This window comes from Malaclemys terrapin, chromosome 13, assembly GCF_027887155.1.
Source record: "Malaclemys terrapin pileata isolate rMalTer1 chromosome 13, rMalTer1.hap1, whole genome shotgun sequence".
NCBI lineage: Eukaryota > Metazoa > Chordata > Testudines > Emydidae > Malaclemys > Malaclemys terrapin.
Window position 1 is genome coordinate 860,528 of NC_071517.1, and position 19,644 is coordinate 880,171.

At 53.7% G+C, this 19,644-nt stretch overlaps 2 protein-coding genes across 4 annotated transcripts; one reads left to right on the forward strand and one right to left on the reverse strand.

The window, feature by feature from the left end:
• Positions 1-59: 59 nt before the first annotated feature.
• ARL16 (ADP ribosylation factor like GTPase 16) lies at positions 60-4,733 on the forward strand. Of its 3 annotated transcripts, none has more exons than XM_054048100.1 (5): positions 60-165; positions 749-807; positions 1,570-1,683; positions 2,854-2,969; positions 3,961-4,733. In XM_054048100.1, the coding sequence occupies exons 1-5, from the start codon at positions 105-107 to the stop codon at positions 4,130-4,132; spliced, it is 522 nt and encodes a 173-aa protein (XP_053904075.1). In that variant the 5' UTR covers positions 60-104; the 3' UTR covers positions 4,133-4,733. The 3 variants fall into 3 exon arrangements, with proteins under 3 accessions (XP_053904075.1, XP_053904078.1, XP_053904079.1); XM_054048103.1 differs by having other exon boundaries at positions 90-149; positions 739-807; XM_054048104.1 differs by lacking the exon at positions 749-807 and having other exon boundaries at positions 90-149.
• Positions 4,734-6,189: 1,456 nt separating this feature from the next.
• Positions 6,190-19,417, reverse strand: LOC128847852 (uncharacterized). Its single transcript, XM_054047576.1, has 7 exons — positions 19,359-19,417; positions 18,226-18,294; positions 15,903-15,943; positions 13,432-13,564; positions 10,891-11,061; positions 6,993-7,206; positions 6,190-6,206 (listed from the first exon to the last, which is right to left on the reverse strand). The coding sequence occupies exons 2-7, from the start codon at positions 18,280-18,282 to the stop codon at positions 6,190-6,192; spliced, it is 633 nt and encodes a 210-aa protein (XP_053903551.1). The 5' UTR covers positions 18,283-18,294; positions 19,359-19,417.
• Positions 19,418-19,644: the final 227 nt, after the last annotated feature.

Consider the following 19,644-nt stretch of genomic DNA (forward strand, 5'->3'; position numbering starts at 1 on the left):
CAACCAGTGAGCGCTCAGCTCCTCTACGGCATCCGCCAATGGAAGCGGGGCAGCGCGTCTCCATGGCAATGGGCTGGCGCTGAGGGCCTGGGCCCCGCTGCCCCATGTACCTGCTGCTCGGGGCCTCGGGCGTGGGCAAGACCCTGCTGGTGAAGCGGCTGCAGAATATCCTGGCCCCGCCCGGCGGGGCCCGCCTCGGCCGCAGGAGTCCGGGGCGCGCTGGGGGGTGTCCGGGGGGCGGCGTGTTCCCGGGGGGTGTCCGGAGCGGGGCTGGGCGGGGGGGTGCCTGGGGAGGGGGGTTCCCGGGGCGGGGGGCACGGAGGGGGCTGGGCGGTGACCGGGGAGGGGGGTCCCGGGCGGGCTGAGGCGGCGTGTTCCCGGGGGGGGTCCCCGGAGCAGGGGAGGGGGCTGGGCGGGAGGTGCCCGGGGAGGGGGAATGGGGTGCCCGAGGGGGTGCCCAGAGGGGGCAGAGGCAGCCTGTTCCGGGGGGGTGCCCGTTCCCAGGACGGGGCGGCGATGCCCAGCTCTAGTCTCCGGCCGGCGCTGTGGGGTCCCCCGGGTAGGTGCTGGAGCAATGGGGGGGCTGAGAGCCATTGAACCAGACTGTAACCCCGTATCCATGGAAACCCCCACAAGCCGGGGGAGGGGCGGGGGCAGCGCTCCAAGCTCCAGCCCCTGGGTGCCTGGGTGAAGCCGTGTCTGGGTGATGATCTTCCTTCCCCCCATGCTCCTTGACAGCTTCCTGCACAGCTGTGCTCCAAGGATGGGTCCCGAGAGCTTGGGGAGCCTCCCCCCACACTGCCCACGGTATGGCCAGGGCAGCGCTCTGGCTCACTGGGCCTGTCTGCATTTCACAGCGTCAGCGTGTTCGGTGCCGTTTGCTGGCCCCATGTGGCCATGTCTGAGTGCTCAGTCGAGACCAGGACTTCTGTCCAGCATCGCTCAGCTAGTTGTAGATCAACCTTGCGAGGGGCCAGCTGCTGCGCTCTGGGTGGGTGGGTCAGTGTGAGGCAGTGGGGCCAGGATTCTGTTGCATTTGTGTTAGTAAGGTGTTAACAGAGCCAGGGAGACTCAGCCTGGCTAGCGGCTACACAGAACAAAAGGCCGCCCCTGAGGAACCTGCACGTGTCAGAAGACATCAGCAGAAACCTTCTGATACCAGTTCAGCCAATGTTGCTCCACTTGGTCAGTCCCAGGGAATCCCATCCCTATGTGACACCTGCTTAAACCCTGAATGGTGTGGAGGGGGCCCTGCAGGTGACTGCTGACTGAACTGCTGCTGGGAAGTTTCTTCCCATAGCTGCCCCTCTTCTTTGATTTACTGCAGCCTTAGTAATCCAATCCAATCCTCTTGCTTTTGCGGGTTCTCCCTTATGAATAGAACAGTGTCATTTGCAGCACAGCTACCCCCACGCAGTGGTCCTCTTTCGCAGCGTAGACAGGCCTCAAAGGGTCACTTTTTTAACCAGCAGCTCCGTGATGTACTAACAAGAGATGGACTCGGTTGTGAGGAACACAAACGTCTCTACAGAGACTGACTCTGGCTGGTGTTGTCTTCTAACCTTGCAGGTGGGTACAAATCTAACTGACCTTCTGATCCAGAAGAAGATCACGATTCGGGAGCTGGGGGGCTGCATGGGCCCTATCTGGCCTAGTTACTATGGAGACTGCAGCGCTGTCCTGGTGAGTGCACATCCCTTGGGTCTAGATTCTGAATGTGACCTTTTCCTGGCCCATCAACATCTAACCCAACAATCCATTGGCTCAGGCTACATTGGAACTGCCTTGCACTGCATGTGGAGGGTCGACTGACCCACCATGTCTGAGTAATGGTAACAGCTCCCTCTTGGAGAGGGAGATACATCCCATTGTACATCTGGATAGGCAGAGGCACGGAGAGAGAGGAAGTGATTTTCCCAAGACCCCACAGCAAGTCAATGGCAGAATGAAATAGAACCCAGGAGTCCTGGCCATGCTCAGACCACGCTGCCTCTTGTCACTGTGTAAAGTTGTTTGCATTGTAATGCTCACTCAAGGGGAAATCACTTGTGTTTAGACATAATTAGGCCTGGCAGAAATAGATTTTTTTTTAAATAATTTCAGCAAATAATCACTGTTTATTTTTAAGTATTTTTTCAAATTTTTATTGATTTAAATTTTCACAGTTGCAGAAAATGGGAGGGGGTGTCAGACAATTCTCTGAGTCTCTCACATTCTCAAGCAACATTTTTCTTACTTTGCCTATCTGTAAATTTGACTTGTCAATGGAAATAATTTTTCACCCATTTGTGTGTACAGTGAAATCAACATTTACTGACACTTATTGAAAACTCTAACCCTTCCACAGTAGCACAGGTCCTACTGTCCCTGCCCAAAGCCCTCGAACGAGTGGAACTGGCCATGGAGTGAGGGAACACCTCACCTCAGGGCCAGACTCTTCACTGGCCTTCCATTTTTCATGCCTCAACTTCTCCCTGCAACTTACCACTCAGGGCTCGTGAGATCCCTCTGGATCACCTTGTGGGCTTGATTCTAATCTCACTCACCCATTTTACAGCAGGGTGACGCCGTCATCTCGAGCTGTGCTACTCCTGAGCAACTGGGGCCCTGTGTGTTTATAGGCATGGCTGGGGGGGCACATCATCATCAAGTGGCCTGTGGAGTGGGGCTACAAATCCAGGGAAGGGCCCCCAGAACTCTACACCAGGCCCTCTCACTTCGTTTCCCTCATGTTTTAATCTCCTCCCACTCCCTGTTCTGGAGCTGGTCTGTGGGGTAACCCGCATCTCCCAAGCGACTGCCTTACATTTTAATTAATTCCCCACCTGGATCTTTCACTCTGCTTCTTCCCAGTTCATGATTGATGCGGCTAACCCCACCCAGATCTCTTCATCCTGCGTCCAGCTCCTGTCGCTCCTCTCCGCAGAGCAGCTTGCCTCGGCATCCGTCCTGATCCTGTTCAATAAGATGTAAGGCAAGGATTCCTCCAGGCTGAAAGTGATCTGTCTCCATGGGGGAAGGGCAAAGGGAGGAAATCTGGGACTCCTGTCACTTTTTGCCTATATCGTCATCTGCAGACAGATAAGTCCCTGAGAGGCAGGTAGGCTGGGGGAATACTCTACCCGTTTCAGATTATCCATTTCATCTGGTCCCACTGAGGGCCCTCTGCCATCCCATAGCAACCAGCTGCAGCACTAGAGGTGCTGCTTCAGTTTTCCCAACCTGTCTTTGTAACCAAGTCCAAACAAGCTTGCACTAAAGAATATTCCTTTAATTAACAGGACAAATCCCAAACAAGGAAAGAGCTTCCACTCAGGTCCTGGGTCCCACTCCTAGCTCCAGAGTTGGAGATTCCTCTTACATGGTCTCTGTATCTTCCTTGTTCACAACACCCCTCCCCGCAGCTCTCCTCCCCAGATCTGGAGTACTGTTCTCACCAGTCCTTCTGCCCTTAACATAAAATACCACCTCACGGCCTTCCCAGTGCTCCCCAGAGCTGGGCAGTACTCTCACCAATCCCTTGGCTAACATAGCATAAAGATCTCGGCCAGTTCTACTCTCCAGAGCTGGGATTCGGCTCTCATCCATTTTCCCATGATTGTATCGGAAATGCTTCCCTTGTTTCTTGCCGGGGGTCTCCTCTGACCAGGAGGCCCCCTGATCACCTTGCTGGGTTCCCTTCCTTACTGAGTTCTGGCTATTTTATTACAGTCAGGTGCATCCCTAATTGAGGACTAATCAACCACATGGGCAATCAGTTAACCCCAAGGCTGGCGGACCAGCCTTAGTTGTGGGTAAATTGGCCCTAATTCTCTCTAAAAGGCCAGTCACCCTGTGCAGCCCCTCGCAGGGATCACTTAACAGAAATGGCAAATTCCAGTTGCTCTAAGTTGGGTCACTGATGGTTTAGCACAATCTCTCTCTCTCTCCCTTTCTTCCTATCCCCAAATGTGGCTCCAGCGACCTGCCCTGCTACATGTCCCTGGTGGAGATGAAATCGCTGTTCCGGATTCAAGATATCATTTCCTGTGCTAACCAGCCCATCACTGTGGTGGAGACCAGCGCCCGAAATGGCACCGGGCTGCCCGATGTGCTGCAATGGCTTCGCTCCACCCTCAAGGAGCCCAGTTGAATTTGCTGTGTCCAGCTTTGGTGTTTCCTGCCAGCTGACGGGGGCTGACTCTGACTCTGACTCCAGGCAGTTCACACAGACTCTGTCACCAAGACTAGGATCCAGGAGCGTTAGAGGTGGCTGAGCAGCAGTCTCATCAGCCCTCCATCTGGGAATGAGAGCCGGGGTGGGGGTGGGGGTGCAGCAGGACTGAGTGTGCCCCCAGCAGGTTGGTGGGAGCAGTGGAGCTGCCTCAGACTTTTGGTACCTTGAATTGCAAAGTAAACTGTGAACTCAGGACTTTCTCCCATTCGTTCCAGACTGTCGGTCAGCCTGCTTGCCCCCGGGGCAGGAGGAACTTACTGCTGGGGGGCGGGGATGTGCAGAGACCACAGCCTCGTGTTTACTAGGGTACCTTTGCCCCGTGACTCCCCTGTCCTTGGCAGCCTTGCTGATGGAGTGCCCCGCCCCACCCTTTCCTGCTTTGACAGCTGGCCCTCTGCTGCTCCTAGGCTAGGAGGTAATGGGCCTGCCCACTGGAGCCCATCTGCAGGCAGGAGCTCTGTGGAGGGGTTTGTTAGTAATTAAACATTGCTATCAGTTTATTAAAGAGCAGAGCGTAGTTCCCTTCTCCCTCTGATTTAATGCCATGTCTTCTGAGGGCAGGCCACTTTAGGCTTCTTAGCCATATACAAAACTGTTATTATAATGCCCCAGAAGGTGTGTGAGGGGCTTCCCAGATGCACAGGTCCCTGCCCCAAAAGTTCAAGTAAAATCAGGTGAGTTTATTTACATACAGCAAAAACAGTCAATCTGCCCAGGACTCCAAACCCATATCCAATAGACCAAACTTGTACTGTTTGCATTGCATTAGCACCTAAGGGCCCCCCTGTGCTGGGGGCTGTACGAACAGCTAGGAAGAACAGGTCCCTCAGCAGAAGCGTTTACAGTCTAATGTAAAGCCACCTTCATGCCCACCACCTGCATTTCCAGTACAGCAGGCTGTAGTCCCGAGGTTCCAGACACACGAGGTCTATTTCTGTGTGAGGGGAAGCATCTTCCACCAAGTGAGGAGGAAGAGTCTGGTCTTAAGTGGGAGTATACAGTATGCCCTCGCTCTAAGGAACCCCTGGGAATCCCAGCCATTTGGTCGTTGTAGCTAGGGGTTTGTTATAGGGAAAGAGCCCTGCTGGGAGGGGCTGACACCTCAAGCCCTGCAGCAGAGCTGAGAGCTCCTGTGGTCCCGGGGCCAGAGGTGCAATCTGGCCGGCCGTGACCACGGGGCAGGCGGAGCGCTCTGTCCCCCGGGCAGGGCTGGAGGTGGGATCCAGGGACCAGGTGTGCTATTGTGAAGGGCGTTATAGTGAAGGTGTACTATACTTGGTGATCCTTGTCCAGGGAGGTGGGGCTTGGACACTCTGCAGCCATCCCGAGGGACAGTTTGTGCAAAGAGAAGAGGTCCCACTCCAGCTCATGACCATTTCTGGTAATGGGGAATTCACAGCTGGGTGTCTGTCACTGACCGTCTCTGAACTCTGAAGCTGTCCCCCATGGCTCTATTCGCTACGGTATCCCCAGAGTGCCGCTGGCCAAGTCAGAGCTGTGAGTGTTAGACTAGGTGGGAAGCAGCATCACCAGCTAAATGTCTGAAGGGTGTGAGCAGATGAGAGGGAGCGGAATTGTTCCCAGGGGACCCATGCAGAATAACAGCGGGGAAGGAGCTGATGATATTAAGAAAAGGAAAAGTTGGGAGAAAGCTTCTTGCCAGGGAGATGGCTCAGGCTGTGGAATAGCCCCCAAGCGAAGGGCTGGCTGTAGCACCAGCGAATGTGCAGTAAGAAGCAATCGTGTATTGGTCCCTGGGGGATGGATTAGATGGGGCCCAAGACTGCAGCTCTACTGCAGGAAGGGACTAGTTCTAAATGGAGCCTCCCACAAACACTGACAGGCTCCAAAGACAGCGCAGCCTCCAGTGTTGGTGCGATAGGCTAGTCACTGGGGTCTCAGTGGAGAGCCTGGACCAGGGGCTGCATCAAAGCCGTAGCAAGTCTCCTTTGTTTCTCTTTTCTCCTTGAGGGTCAGGAGGTGGCGTAGGCTGAATTACCAATCAAACAGCTTCAGAGACACACGAGCTGTTTGCCCCCCTCTACCACAGTTCTTATCCAGTTAGACTCTGGGGGCATGCTCCCTCCAGCACACAGACCCTGTACAAGGGAGGGGCAGGGCTGGGGGGGTCCCCATAGCATATGCACTCTGGGCAGTCTCTGCTGCTGTGGGCTGTGTTGGAGGGGGAGGTAGAACCAGAGAACCTGTGACCCCTGCAACAGCCCCCAATCAGGAGGGTGCCGGAGCTGCACAGAATGCCAGCCTGACTCCCCCATCGCTGCCACTCTCAGTCACTGGAGACTGAAAAACTGTAATGGCTTGGCCTTGAACTGTCTTGACCCCAGCTTCTGAATAAGCTTTGCTTTAACTTTTGCCTCGATTTCACCTGTGAAGTCCCTCTCTATGGCTTCATAGTTTAGAGGGGGTGTGCTTGTTGACCGAACTCCCTCCTCCACCACTCTGGTCCCCAGCAGGAGTTTGCTCAAGGACTCCACCTCAGCGCAGTTCCCATACTGCCACGTGCCCCCATTTGGGGGGGCAATGGGAGGGGGCCGAAAGTTCACGTTCCTAAACAATTGCTGACACTTCTCACAGGGTGACTTCTCCTGATACTTTTGTTCTTTAACACTAAACTGAAAGGCCTGGCTCCACACCCCCTCAGGGAAAGTGATGGCCGGACCATCACCCTCATGTTGCACTGCATAGGCAACAGCCTTATGCCATGTTTTTACAGAGGACAACGCAATCATGATGCATCTTTCATGGTGCCCCTTACATGAGAGGGAAGCGCCATAGAAGCGGTGGTGGTCAGCGCCACCCTGGGGACCATCGTAGAAGCAGCAAGCGATAACTGAGGCTGTAAAGGTGAACTTAGTGGCATCCAGCGCATGAGGTCCCTCCTCCGGTGATTGATTCCACAGTTGCACATTAAAGCTCTGCAGAAAGCTCATTAGCTCCTTGGGGGTAGTGAAACGTTTCACTTCTGTCACCTGGGAACATACATCATTAGTCACTCAGGCCTTGGCTACACTTACCAGGTAGTTCGACGGCTGGAAATCGAAGTTCTGGGTTCGACTTATCGCGTCTAGTCTGGACGCGATAAGTCGAACCCGGAAGTGCTCGCCGTCGACTGCGGTACTCCAGCTCGGCGAGAGGAGTACCGCGGAGTCGACGGGGGAGCCTGCCTGCCGCGTGTGGACCAAGGTAAGTTCGAACTAAGGTACTTCGACTTCAGCTACGTTATTCACGTAGCTGAAGTTGCGTACCTTAGTTCGAATTGGGGGGGGTAGTGTAGACCAAGCCTAAGACTCTGCATCCGGTATTTGCTCCATGTTCCACTCCCCAAGGGACAACGACATTCTTCAGCAGAAGAAAACGCCCAGAGTAGCAGGACAGATTAGCACCTCTTGAAAACCAGAATGTTGCGCCTGTGTCAGGCACACAGTAGTTAAACAGCAGTTGGTCACTATAACGATGGGAACTCTCAAGAAGTCTGTGACAAAGTCCCTCATAGGAGCCATTTAAAGACACGATGTAGTCATAAGGGCAAGAGGGAAACTGCTGACTTGGGGCACAGATTGGCTACAAAACAGAAACCTAAGAACATAAGAGTGGCCAGACTGGATCAGACCAATGGGCAATCTATCTCAGTGTCCTGTCTCTATCGTGACAGTACCCTAACAGTGGCCAATGCCAGGTGCCCCAGAGGGAATGAACAGAATACGGAATCACCAAGTGAGCCATCCCCTGTCGCCCATTCCCAGCTTCTGGCAAACAGAGGCTAGGAACACCATAAGAAGAACACATAAGAACATAGGAACGGCCATACAGGGTCAGACCAAAGGTCCATCTAGCCCAGTATCCTGTCTACCGACAGTGGCCAATGCCAGGTGCCCCAGAGGGAGTGAACCTAACAGGTAATGATCAAGTGATCTCTCTCCCATCATCCATCTCCACCTTCTGACAAACAGAGGCTAAGGACACCATTCCTTACCCATCCTGGCTAATAGCCATTCATGGACTTAACCTCCATGAATTTATCCAGCTCTCTTTTAAACCCTGTTACAGTCCTAACCTTCACAACCTCCTCAGGCAAGAAGTTCCACAGGTTGACTGTGCGCTGTGTGAAGAAGAACTTCCTTTTATTTGTTTTAAACCTGCTACCCATTAATTTCATTTGGTGGCCCCTAGTTCTTATATGATGGGAATAAGTAAATAACTTTTCCTTATTCACACCACTCATGATTTTATATACCTCTATCATATCCCCCCTTAGTCTCCTCTTTTCCAAGTTGAAAAGTCCTAGCCTCATTAATCTCTCCTCCTATGGGACCTGTTCCAAAACCCTAATCATTTTAGTTGCCCTTCTCTGAACCTTTTCTAGTGCCAGTATATCTTTTTTGACATAAGGAGACCACATCTGTACACAGTATTCAAGATGTGGGCATACCATGGATTTATATAAGGGCAATAAGATAGTCTCCGTCTTATTCTCTATCCCTTTTTTAATGATTCCTAACATCCTGTTAGCTTTTTTGACTGCCACTGCACATTGAGTGGATGTTTTCAGAGAACTATCTAAAATTACTCCAAGATCTTTCTTGAGTGGTAACAGCGAATTTAGACCCCATTATTTTATATGTATAGTTGGAATTATGTTTTCCAATGTGCATTACTTTGCATTTATCAACATTGAATTTCATCTGCCATTTTGTTCCCCAGTCACCCAATTTTATGAGATCTCTTTGTAACTCTTTGCAGTCAGCTTTGGACTTAACTTGAGTAGTTTTGTATCATCTGCAATTTTGCAACCTCGCTGTTTACCCCTTTTTCTGGATCATTTATGAATATGTTGAACAGCACTAGTCCCAGTACAGACCCCCTAGGGAATACTCCTATTTACCTCTCTCCATTCTGAAAACTGACCATTTATTCCTACCCTTTGTTTCCTATCTTTTAACCAGTTACTGATCCATAAAAGGACCTTCACTCTTATCCCATGACTGCTTACTTTGCTTAAGAGCCTTTGGTGAGGGACCTTGTCAAAAGCTTTCTGAAAATCTAAGTACACTCTATCCACTGGATCCCCCTTGTCCATATGCTTGTTGACCCCCTCAAATAATTCTAGTAGATGGGTGAGGCATGATTTCCCTTTACAAAAAAACACATTGACTCTTCCCCAACATATTGTGTTCATCTATGTGTCTGATAATTCTGTTCTTTACTGTAGTCTCAGGGCTGGTCTACACTGCCACTGAAAGTCAATATAAATTACACTAGTTAAGTTACATAAGTTTAGTAACGTAAGTCGATGTAACTTCCGCCTCCCGTTGAGACGGACAGGGCCGTCTCTAACTTTTTTGCTGCCCCAAGCAGCAAAAAAAAGCGCCACCCCGCCGTAACACCCCCCCACCGAGCGCCGCGCCGCCGAACACCTCCGTCCCCCGCGCAGCGCTGCACTGCTGAAGCCCCCCCCACCGAGCGCCGCGCCACGTTGCCCCCCGCCACCCCAAGACTGGCCGCCCCATACCAGGTGCTGCCCCAAGCACATGCTTGGTTGCTTGGTTGCCTGGTGCCGGCCCTGGAGATGGAGTAGAGCAGTCACAGGGAGCGTGCTCTCCTATCGACTTAGCGCGTCTTCGCCAGACCTGCCAAATCGGTGCCGTGCACTGATGACAGCGGTGCTGATTTAGCGCGTTAGTGAAGACAAGCCCTCAATTTGCCTGGTACTGGAGTCAGGCTTACGGCCTGTAATTGCCGGGATCACCTCTGGAGCCTTTTTAAAAAATTGGTGTTACATTAACTATCCTCCAGTCATCTGGTACAGAAGCTGATTTAAATACTAAGTTACATTCCACAGTTAGTAGTTCTGTAAAGCTGTAGGAATAAACCAACTTTCACCCCATCAGTAGGGCCCCAGATTCAAGCGTAGTATTGGTGCTGTTCGTTATACTGATTGATCCAGAAAAGGGGGTGAGCAATGAGGGGGCAGCATTTGCAGAGGAGCCAGAACTTTTCAGTTATTGAAGACTGAAGAGTTTCCGAGGGACCTAACCCAGACAGGGGACTGGTAACACAATGGCAGACGGTGATGACAATGGCAGGAAAGGCAGTAAAAAGCAAACTGACAAAGGGAAACCTTTACACATCGGATAATTAGCCTGTGGAACTTACTGCCACAGGATCTCACTGAGGCCAGGAGGTTAGTAGGAGTCAAAGATATCGATAATGAACCCCCATGTTACATTAGCTAGGAATCACATTCCTATATAGTAACACTCCTGCTTCAGCATGCAAGCAGCCATGAGCTGCTAGAGGTCAGGAGAGAACTTCTGCTTGGGGTCAGGCAATTCTTTAATTGTCCATTCTGGGGGTTCTGGCTCGTGCTGGCCCCAATCGGAGACAACGGATCTGAGCCAGTCTGGCCAGTCCCCTCGTGCCAATATGCTCATGAACTTGCACTTGGAACCAGGCTGTTCAGGTCCTTACGGCCACACCATACCCATCCTCATTCAGTCACTCTCCTCTCGCAGCCATTGCTTCAGCCTAAAGTCAAGGCCTGGCTCCCATCTGCTTCACTGATTTCAATGGAGCTGTGCTAAGGACACCAGCTGAGGCCCTGCCCTGTATCTCAGGCGACTAGCACAAACTCAGGACACACAGAGAATACGTACGTAATCAAGAAGGATGGAGTAAGGTGTTTTGGTGGGAAGGTGCATTGTACACTGCTCAAATGGGGCTGGGTAGAGACGTCTGAATGCATCTTGATAAGGCTCAGGTAAAAACTCTCTGGGCTCTATGGGAGTTTTATGTATTCGTCCGAAGAAGAATATCGCGTGCAGCATCTGGTAAAAAGCAGAGATGGACTCTGGAACAGGATTCTGGTGGACGCATGCTCCTCCCCTTGGTGACCCACCAGCCCACCTCCCCTCCCAGTCATGATCCCATAATGTCCCCATGGTCTCTCCAGCCATGGCTCACATGTAAAAGTAACAGCAGAAAGGATGGATGTATCTGATACTAATGCAATGTCCATTCCATCTCGCCTGTCCATCTGGTTCTCGCTGCTCTCCTGCATGCACTACTGTGCTGCCTAGGCCCCTCGCCACTCCAAGCACAGCCACCTGGTCCCATTCTCAGAACGCAAAATGTCCAGTAAGTTCTCGGACTGTCCTGAGCACAGCTTTTTGTTTCAGAAAGAGGAGACAGTAACCAGGGACAGCCACTTTAGACTTGCTCCTGACCAAGGAACAAAAAAGCGAACAGAAAGTTGGGAATCATTAGGAAAGGGCTAGATAATAAGACAGAAAATAGCATATTGCCTCTTTATAAATCCATGGTATCCGCGCATCTTGTATACTGCAGGTAGATCTGGTCGCCCCATCTCAAAAAAGATCTATTGGAATTGAAAAAGATACAGAAAAGGGCAACAAAAATGATGAGGGGTATGGAACAGTTTCCGTATGAGGAGAGATTAATGAGACCGGGACTGTTCAGTTTGGAAAAGAAACAACTACAGGGGGATATGATAGAAGTCCAGGTTCCAGCCCCAGCTTGCAGTGGGGGCTGGAGCCGTGCATCCCTGCCCCACAGCTTGCAGTGGGGGGGCTGCATCCGGGGCCATGTGCCCCTGCCCCGTGGCTTCTGCCAGGTACTGCAGTCAGGGCTATGCACCCCTGTCACGGCTTCCCAGGGCCATGCGCCCCCCCCCCTTCCCTGCAGCTTGGGAGAGGGCAAAAAGGCTTCAGGGTAGGAGGCAGAGAGGTGCGAGTAGCAGGGGGGAGCCTTGGTGGAGGGGGGCTAGCTGGAGCAGGGTCTGGGGTAGAACAGGGATGGAGCATGGGCGGGGCCTCAGGGGGGAGGATGCCAAGTGGGGGCATGGCCACAGACTAGGCATGCCCAGCCTCCCCAAATCTGGGGGATCAGGCTCCATCCATGGATCACGACAAATCAACTTAATTTTCTTCTTTGACAGGTTACTGGCCTAGTAGATGAGGGAAAGTGGTAGGTATGCTATATCTTGATTTTAGTAAGGCTTTTGACACGGTCCCACATGACATTCTTACCAGCAAACCAGAGAAATATAGTCTAGAATAAATTGCTATAAGGTGGGTACCTAACTGGTTGAAAGACTATACTCAGAGTCATTATCAATGTTTCATTGTCAAACTGGGAGGGCCTAGCTAGTGGGGGCCCACTGGGATCTGTCCTGGGTCTGGTACTACTGAACATTTTAATTGATGGCTTGGATAATGGTGTGGAACAGGGGTAGGCAATAGGCAGAACACGGGCCAAATCCAGACCACGAGACACTTTTAAACAGACTGAGACATCTTTTTTATGTATTTACTATCATTATTTTTATTATTTTTGTATTATTTTCTCTGGAGTCTGGACCATGCCTATACCTTGACCAAGAAATTTGGACCCTGACAAAAACAAATTGATGACTCCTAGTGCAGAGTATCCTTATATAATGTGCAGATGACACCAAGCTGGGAGGGTTGCAAACACTTTGGAGGACATGATGAGAATTCAAAATGACCTTGTCAGATTAGAGAATTGGTCTGAAATCAAGATGAAATTCAATAATGACAAGTGCAAAGTACTACACTCAGGAAGGAAAAATCAAATGCACAATTACAAAACAGGAAGTACTGTTTAGAAAACCTGTGAGGAAAGGTTACAAAATTGGGCCTGTTTAGTCTTGAGAAAAGAAGGGGGGGGGAACAGATAAGTCTTCAAATACCGTAAGTGCTGTTATTAAAAGGACGTGATCAATTGTTCTCCATGCAAGGGGCAATTTGGGTTAGATATTAGGACAAACTTTCTACGCCTAAGGGGAGTTAAACCCTGGAACAGGTTCCAAGGGAGGCTGGGGAATCCCTGTGATTGGAGGTTTTTAAGAACAGGTTGGACAAACTCCTCTGGTTCTGCCTCAAGGCAGGGGACTGCACTTGAAGACTTTTCAATGTCCCTCTCTTTCTGCCGCACATTTCTATGACTCCCCGCCAAACACCAACACACCACGGGTCTCCTTGTTCTTCTTGCCCCTGCACATTCCTCTTCAGGGGCCTGGCAAATCCGTCCCTGAGGCAGCTCCTGCTCCTCTCCTTTCCACGTCCCCCACTCCCCACCAACCAAGCAGGAGGCGGTGAAAAGCCAGAGGTGGGATTGCCGGCTGCAGGGAGCAGCGCTAGGTGGCAAGTGCTCACCTTTTGCAGGTATTTTTTTTGGGTGTCCTTGGGTGCATCCTCCGTTTCCTTCAGCAACTCCACAAATCTGTCAATGAACTGAAGCCCGCTCTTCACTAAATTGCTTCTTAATGTCTCGTTTCGCCGGACTATTCTGCAAGGTACCAGAAAAGCACGGGGTCCTGGGGTCTCTGGCAGGCAAGGCATTCCTTGCTAAACAAAGAGGGGCTACGGCTAGAGGCAACAACCCCTCCCTGTGGAGCTTAACTCCTCCCAACCCCCATGAGCCAGTGGAGTCCTTGCCCCATGCTCCCTCTGGGTGAGTGCCCAGCTCATCCCTGGCTGGGGTCAGATTTCTTGGCAATTCAACAACAAAACCCCTCAGCCTGGACTCCCTAGCCTTGGCTGTCCCTAGTGTTTCCCTCCAGGACCTTCTCTGCCCCAGGTCCCTCTCTCTAGAGCCGTCCTCGTCGCCCTTTCAGCCAGGCAACGTTCTGGAGCAAACAGACGTCAGCAGCCTTAACTCTGCCTCTTACCAACACGCCCGGCTCACTGCAGGACAGCAGAGCGCCCGCCCTTTTCCTGAAGCGGGTGGATGGGTGGGAGTTATGCTGTCCAGCTATATGAAGAGAGTTGCTGAGGACATGAGAGGGTCCAGTCCACATGTGGGGGGGGGGGGGTCTCAGGCGCAGAGGTGGGGGGCTGGCGAGTCCCGGGGCAAAGATACATTTGATATCGGAACCCAACCAAAAGCATCTTGAATTTGTCATATTTACTGTTATGATCATTTCTATTGCAGTAGCAGCCACAGACTCCGCTGTGCCGGATTCTGGGTGCAGTGGTAAGTGATGGCCCCGGCCCACAACGGACAAGGCAAGGGGGTAACGCAAACAAGCACATGGGAGGGAAGGGTAACAAAGTGACTCGGGGGGCAGCTCCTCCCTCAGCTAGTGTCACTCCTCATCGCACTGACTTCAGTGGAGCCTGACAGATGACACCAGCTGGGACTCTGACCTGGGCTGTGCTAGCACCACTCTCTCTTATGGCCAAGTGTCCTACAGGTTAGAGCACATGGACCTAGGAGCAGGTGGAGGGTGGGAGCTGAGAGGGGAGGAGTTGAGGCATTTCCTGAGGATCTGACAGCTGGGAGAGGAGTGGGGCTTGCTGGGGAGAGGGGAAGCATCAATAGGAATGTCCCATAAGACTGTGGTGCTGTGATCTCCCCCAGCGGGGCTGTGCTTCCTGCGCCGTAGCGCCAGCCTCCCCAGGAGCCGGCGGGACTGGCTGCTCTGGCCCAGGGAGGTGGGGTGGAAAGGTTCCTCCCCAAGGCGACACGTGGGGTGGTCCTGTGCCCCCCCAGCATGGGCAGCCCATATCGTAGGCTGGGTGAGGCTGTGCCTCCTCTGACAGCCCGGCGTGGCCTCGCCCACGCTCTGCCCCGAGGCCCCTGCTGCTGGCCCTTCCCCCTTGGCCCCAGCCCAGGCAGGCTGCTCTTTTCCCAGGAAGCCGGCTGGGGCTGGGGCTAGGGCGGCTGCCAACAGACTGTGGCCAGGACTTGCAGTGGCTGGGGCTGCACCGCCTGGCACTCGGGGGCTGCACGCCTGGCATGCCGGGGGGCTGCACGCCTGGCACGCCGGGGCTGGGGGGCTGCACGCCTGGCACTCGGGGGGCTGCACGCCTGGCACTCGGGGGGCTGCACGCCTGGCATGCCGGGGCTGGGGGGCTGCACCGCCTGGCACTCGGGGGCTGCACGCCTGGCATGCCGGGGGGCTGCACGCCTGGCACGCTGGGGGGCTGCACGCCTGGCACGCCGGGGCTGGGGGGCTGCACTGCCTGGCACTCGGGGGGCTGCACGCCTAGCGCTCCGGGGCTGGGGGGCTGCACGCCTGGCACGCCGGGGCCAGGGGGCTGCATGCCTGGCACGCCGGGGCTGGGGGGCTGCACCGCCTGGCACTCGGGGGGCTGCACGCCTAGCGCTCCGGGGCTGGGGGGCTGCACGCCTGGCACGCCGGGGCTGGGGGGCTGCACCGCCTGGCACTCGGGGGGCTGCACGCCTGGCACGCCGGGGCTGGGGGGAGGAGAGGAGGGCTGGCAGCCACGGGGAGGGGGCAGCTCTGGGCTCCAGCAGGGGAAGGGGGGTGGGAGGGGTGGGGCCGGCCAGGGACTAGCCTCCCCGAGCCCGGGGTTCACTCGCCGCCCATGCCCCCCAGTATCAGTAGGTACGAGTCGTCTCTGGGCATGGCGAGCCTAGTGGGGGCTGTGGAGAGGCTAAAGGAAGAGCTTCTCAGCTGGCCCCGTGGTGGGAGCCACCTCACAGCTGCTGCTGCATTTCCCTATGCTAAAGGCTGTGTCTGTGGGAATCCAAAGGGGCTTTGGGGGCACCCTGCCCCGTGGGAAGATGGGGAGAAGGGGATCAGGGGCTGCTCCCAGAACATAGGGGAGGATTTCAGGTGGTTTCCATAAATGCTGGAAGAAACAACTCCTGCCTTTACCTTTTATTTTTCCGCTTCTCCGGAGGAAGGTTGGGCTCATTCTGCAAGAATAAAGCAGATCGATCACAGCAGTCTGGTCCAGGCCAGTCATCCTGAGGAACCCACAGCCACAAGCACAGCGACCCCACCTGACCCACAGGCAGGGAGCAGAGCTCAACAGCTTCGTGCCAGTGCATCGAGCACCCTACAGACATACCCGGAAACACTAGCCTTTGTCTACAGCCGCGAGCAGCCAGTTACCCAAAAACCTGAGCAAAATCTGGTTCCATGCAGCAGTGGGCAGTGCTGGATGGGCAGAAATACGGTGTTGCCAACTTCAAAAATCATGAGGTGGACCCCCCTCACAAATCATGACATTTTAAACAAAGGTGACTGTGTGTTTTTAGGTCAGTTGATGTTTGAACTTCCCGTTCCCATGCCCAGGTGTGTGCATGTGACAATTGTGTTCCCCACTCACCCACATGTACTGGGTAAGGTGATTTTGGGCCCTGCTGCAGGAGCTCTCACCCCCACATCCACCCCTCTCCTGCCTAGCAATTAATCCTGTCCCCCAACCCCCCTTCAGTTCTGTCCTCCCCAATCCCCCCAATTCAACTCCCCATCAGTTCAGCCCCATTGCCCCCATCGACCCCCACCGCCCTCAGTTCACCCTCCCAGCACTCACCGTATCTGCTCAGAACCCACCATCAATAGAGACCCCCTTATCAGCGCTCACTCTCCTCCCTTCAGCCCCCCCCTGCAACCTCCAGTCTCACCTCTGCTCCTTAGGGTTCTTCACCCTCCCCAGGTCTGGGGGGGCTGCAATGGGGTCCCCCTCTCACTTCCCAGGCAGGCAGGGAAGCAGCCACCCAGGACTGACAGCCGGAGCCCTGGCTGTGCCTGGAGTGGGGTGGGGGATGGCTGACAGGATTTCTAAGTAAAATTAAGCCTCACTTTTAGAGCTCTCCAATGTTGGGATTTTTTTTCTTCCAGTTGATTCAATTGCTTATTTGAGGGCTGGTCCTCCCCCTTCTTTACATCTCACATGAAGTTTCTCTATCTTGATAGCTTTGTTTATCAGATATGTAAAGAAATTTGCATTGTCCTTCAAAATACTTTGGAAGTAACTGCCCAAGTGTCCAGTGGAGAAAACACATTCCTTTGTTGGGGGGGGGAGGCTCCTGTTTGACTGGAAACACATTTTAAGAATGTGCCATGGCTGGGGGGGGGAAATCCTGAAAGTTGAGAGTTCTATGATGAGTGAGACTTAATTTCACACAGAAATAGCAACTCTCGCAATTCATTCATGAGAGTTGGCGTATCTGGAAATACCAGCTGCAAGTGATGGGGATACAGAAAATCCCAAGCAAAATGCTGGTCACCAGGGTCTGTCTCATTGCAGCCAAAGGGCCCTTTGCAGAATTGTGTGTTCACAAAATCCCATGGATATTGGCAATTCCTCCAGAGAACCCCCCAGAACATCACAGCACCTGCAAATGCAGCACTCAGGGTACCCAACAACCACGCTTCTGCCCCAACACCGCAGGGACAGTCCCAGAATCAACATGCCCTGTCCACCCTCCCATGGGGACATCTCAGTGATCACAGAAACACAAACCCCTACATGTCAATCAAATCACACTCCCGAGAAACCAGGGCTCTCCTCAGTGCTCCAGGCTGAAGGCAGGGACTGATTCTTTCAGCCTCCAGGTCTGAGGCGCTTTATGCCAGCAGCTTTCCTTAAGTTTTACACGTTTAAGAGTGCTGAGTGGCAGGGGCCCTGCAGACCAGACCAGCTGCTGTGGAAAAGCTAACATCACCCTCGATGGCAGAGAGACTAGGTCTCTGTAACAGCGCAGCTGTATCAACCTGCGGCTAAATGCCTCAAAGCATCTGCTGGCTGGTGACCTGGCTGGAAGAAATGGACAAGTCTTGGTCCAGTCTCTGCTGGACAAAAGCACGACCCCCTGGCTCCACAGCTGGCAGCTTCAGCACAGAGCCAAGGGAACGAACGGGACATGGAGAGTGAACTGCTCTCTCAGTCCTAGAGCGGGGTGCCCCAGGTCACAGCTGGGCCCAGTGGGGAGGGGGCCTGTGCCCTAACCGTGTGGTACCGTGCATGGCCCAGAAGGCAGCACGGCTGTCAATCCAGCACAGAAAGCACGTACAGAAGAGTAAAAGGCTGGCAATTCTGAGACTCTCTTGGGAACTGGCTGCCGAGCCCTGTGCCAGGCAGCAGCAAGCAGTGCCCCCTCGGCTGCCCTCCCTGAGACGGAGGAGCTGATGCCAGCCTGGGACTTGCCGTGGGAGTCCTGGGGGCTCAGGTGGGTTGACTGACACTCACCGCTGCTGTGGTGCTGGGACCTGTGTGGCCATTCATAACAATGCTGTTGGAGAGCATCGTATCTCGGTGCTGCTGCCAGGCAGGATGGAAACAGAGCAGAATCAGAATCCACCTGCACTGTGAAAACCCCAGAGTTCACTGCGAAGAGGGGCTCGGGCCATCCCACCCGGTCCTGGAGCCCTGGTGCTGTGTACCCCATCCCAGCTCTGGGAGCCTCAGCGGGGTATTCCTGGGAGAGCCACACAGCTCCAGGGTGGGATTTGGGGGAAGTCTGTTCACTAGGGAAGTGCTTGCTAGCACCCCCAGCCTGTTCCGCCACCTGGAAAGGTCCCTTAGACTTTCCTCATCCGCCATCCCTAGTCGACCCCCCAGTGGAGCAGGGTGCTCTTTCGATGCTCCTGTACCCAGCACAGTTTCTCTCCTGATCTTACCCCAAGCTCCTCTCCCAGGGCACTGGGGGCTGGAGCTCACAAACGCTGGCTTCAGTTGCACACCCCTTTCCGGGATTCTCCAGGTGTGACTGTCCTGACCTGCACAACCCAGCCCAGGACCGCTCTCCTCCCACAGGAGAACATGGTCTCTTTTCAGTTGCCAGCCACATATGTCAGGTCCTTCACACAACCTAGAGCTCTACTTCCCACCTTCGCACTGCCCCTCTGGGCCTTGCCAGCCATAGATGCAGGAGGGGCTGCCCAGGGACACTGGGAAAACTTGACATTTAGCTGCAGCGGAAACTCAGAATTCTGGCTCAAATGCAGATCCCTCTCCCCAGAAAAAATACCCGGCCTTCCATCAGAGGGGAAGATGATGGCTAACCCCACGGTGCCTACGGGGAACCAGCTCCATGCTAGGAGCCTTGGCATGGTTCATCCCTGTGAGAACTCTCTGCCCAAGGGCCCTGGTAGAAGCAAGGGAAACAACCAGGCTTAGAAATACTACTGACTGCGTACAGCCCAGAATCTCTCCCCGCCAGGTTCTGGGTGAGATGTCCCCATGCTGCTGACGCTCTCTTGCCTTCACCTTCCCCTGGCAGCCAGTCCCTCGCTCTCAGCTCCCAGAGCAAACGTCATTAACTCTGCAATAATCGGTGAAACTAACGTGCAGCTAAAAAATACAAAAAGCATCAAAAGTACCTGGCTGCCGCGAAGAAACCAAGGAACCAGCTGAATTGCCTTCGGCTGCCGAATCACAGAATGAGCCTGAGCCGCAGACTTTACCGTATTTAACTGAAGAGCCCCATTTCCGGGTGAGCAATGCAGAGAACCGGCACGTACCAGGGCTCAGGCCTGATTTAGTAACGCTATCCATTGCTAGAACCAACCTGCCTGAGAAACAAGAGAGCTGAGAGGAGGTGGGAGATCAGAAAGAATATTAAAATAATGATGAACAAGGCAGTCCAGCAACCTGTAATCCATGGAC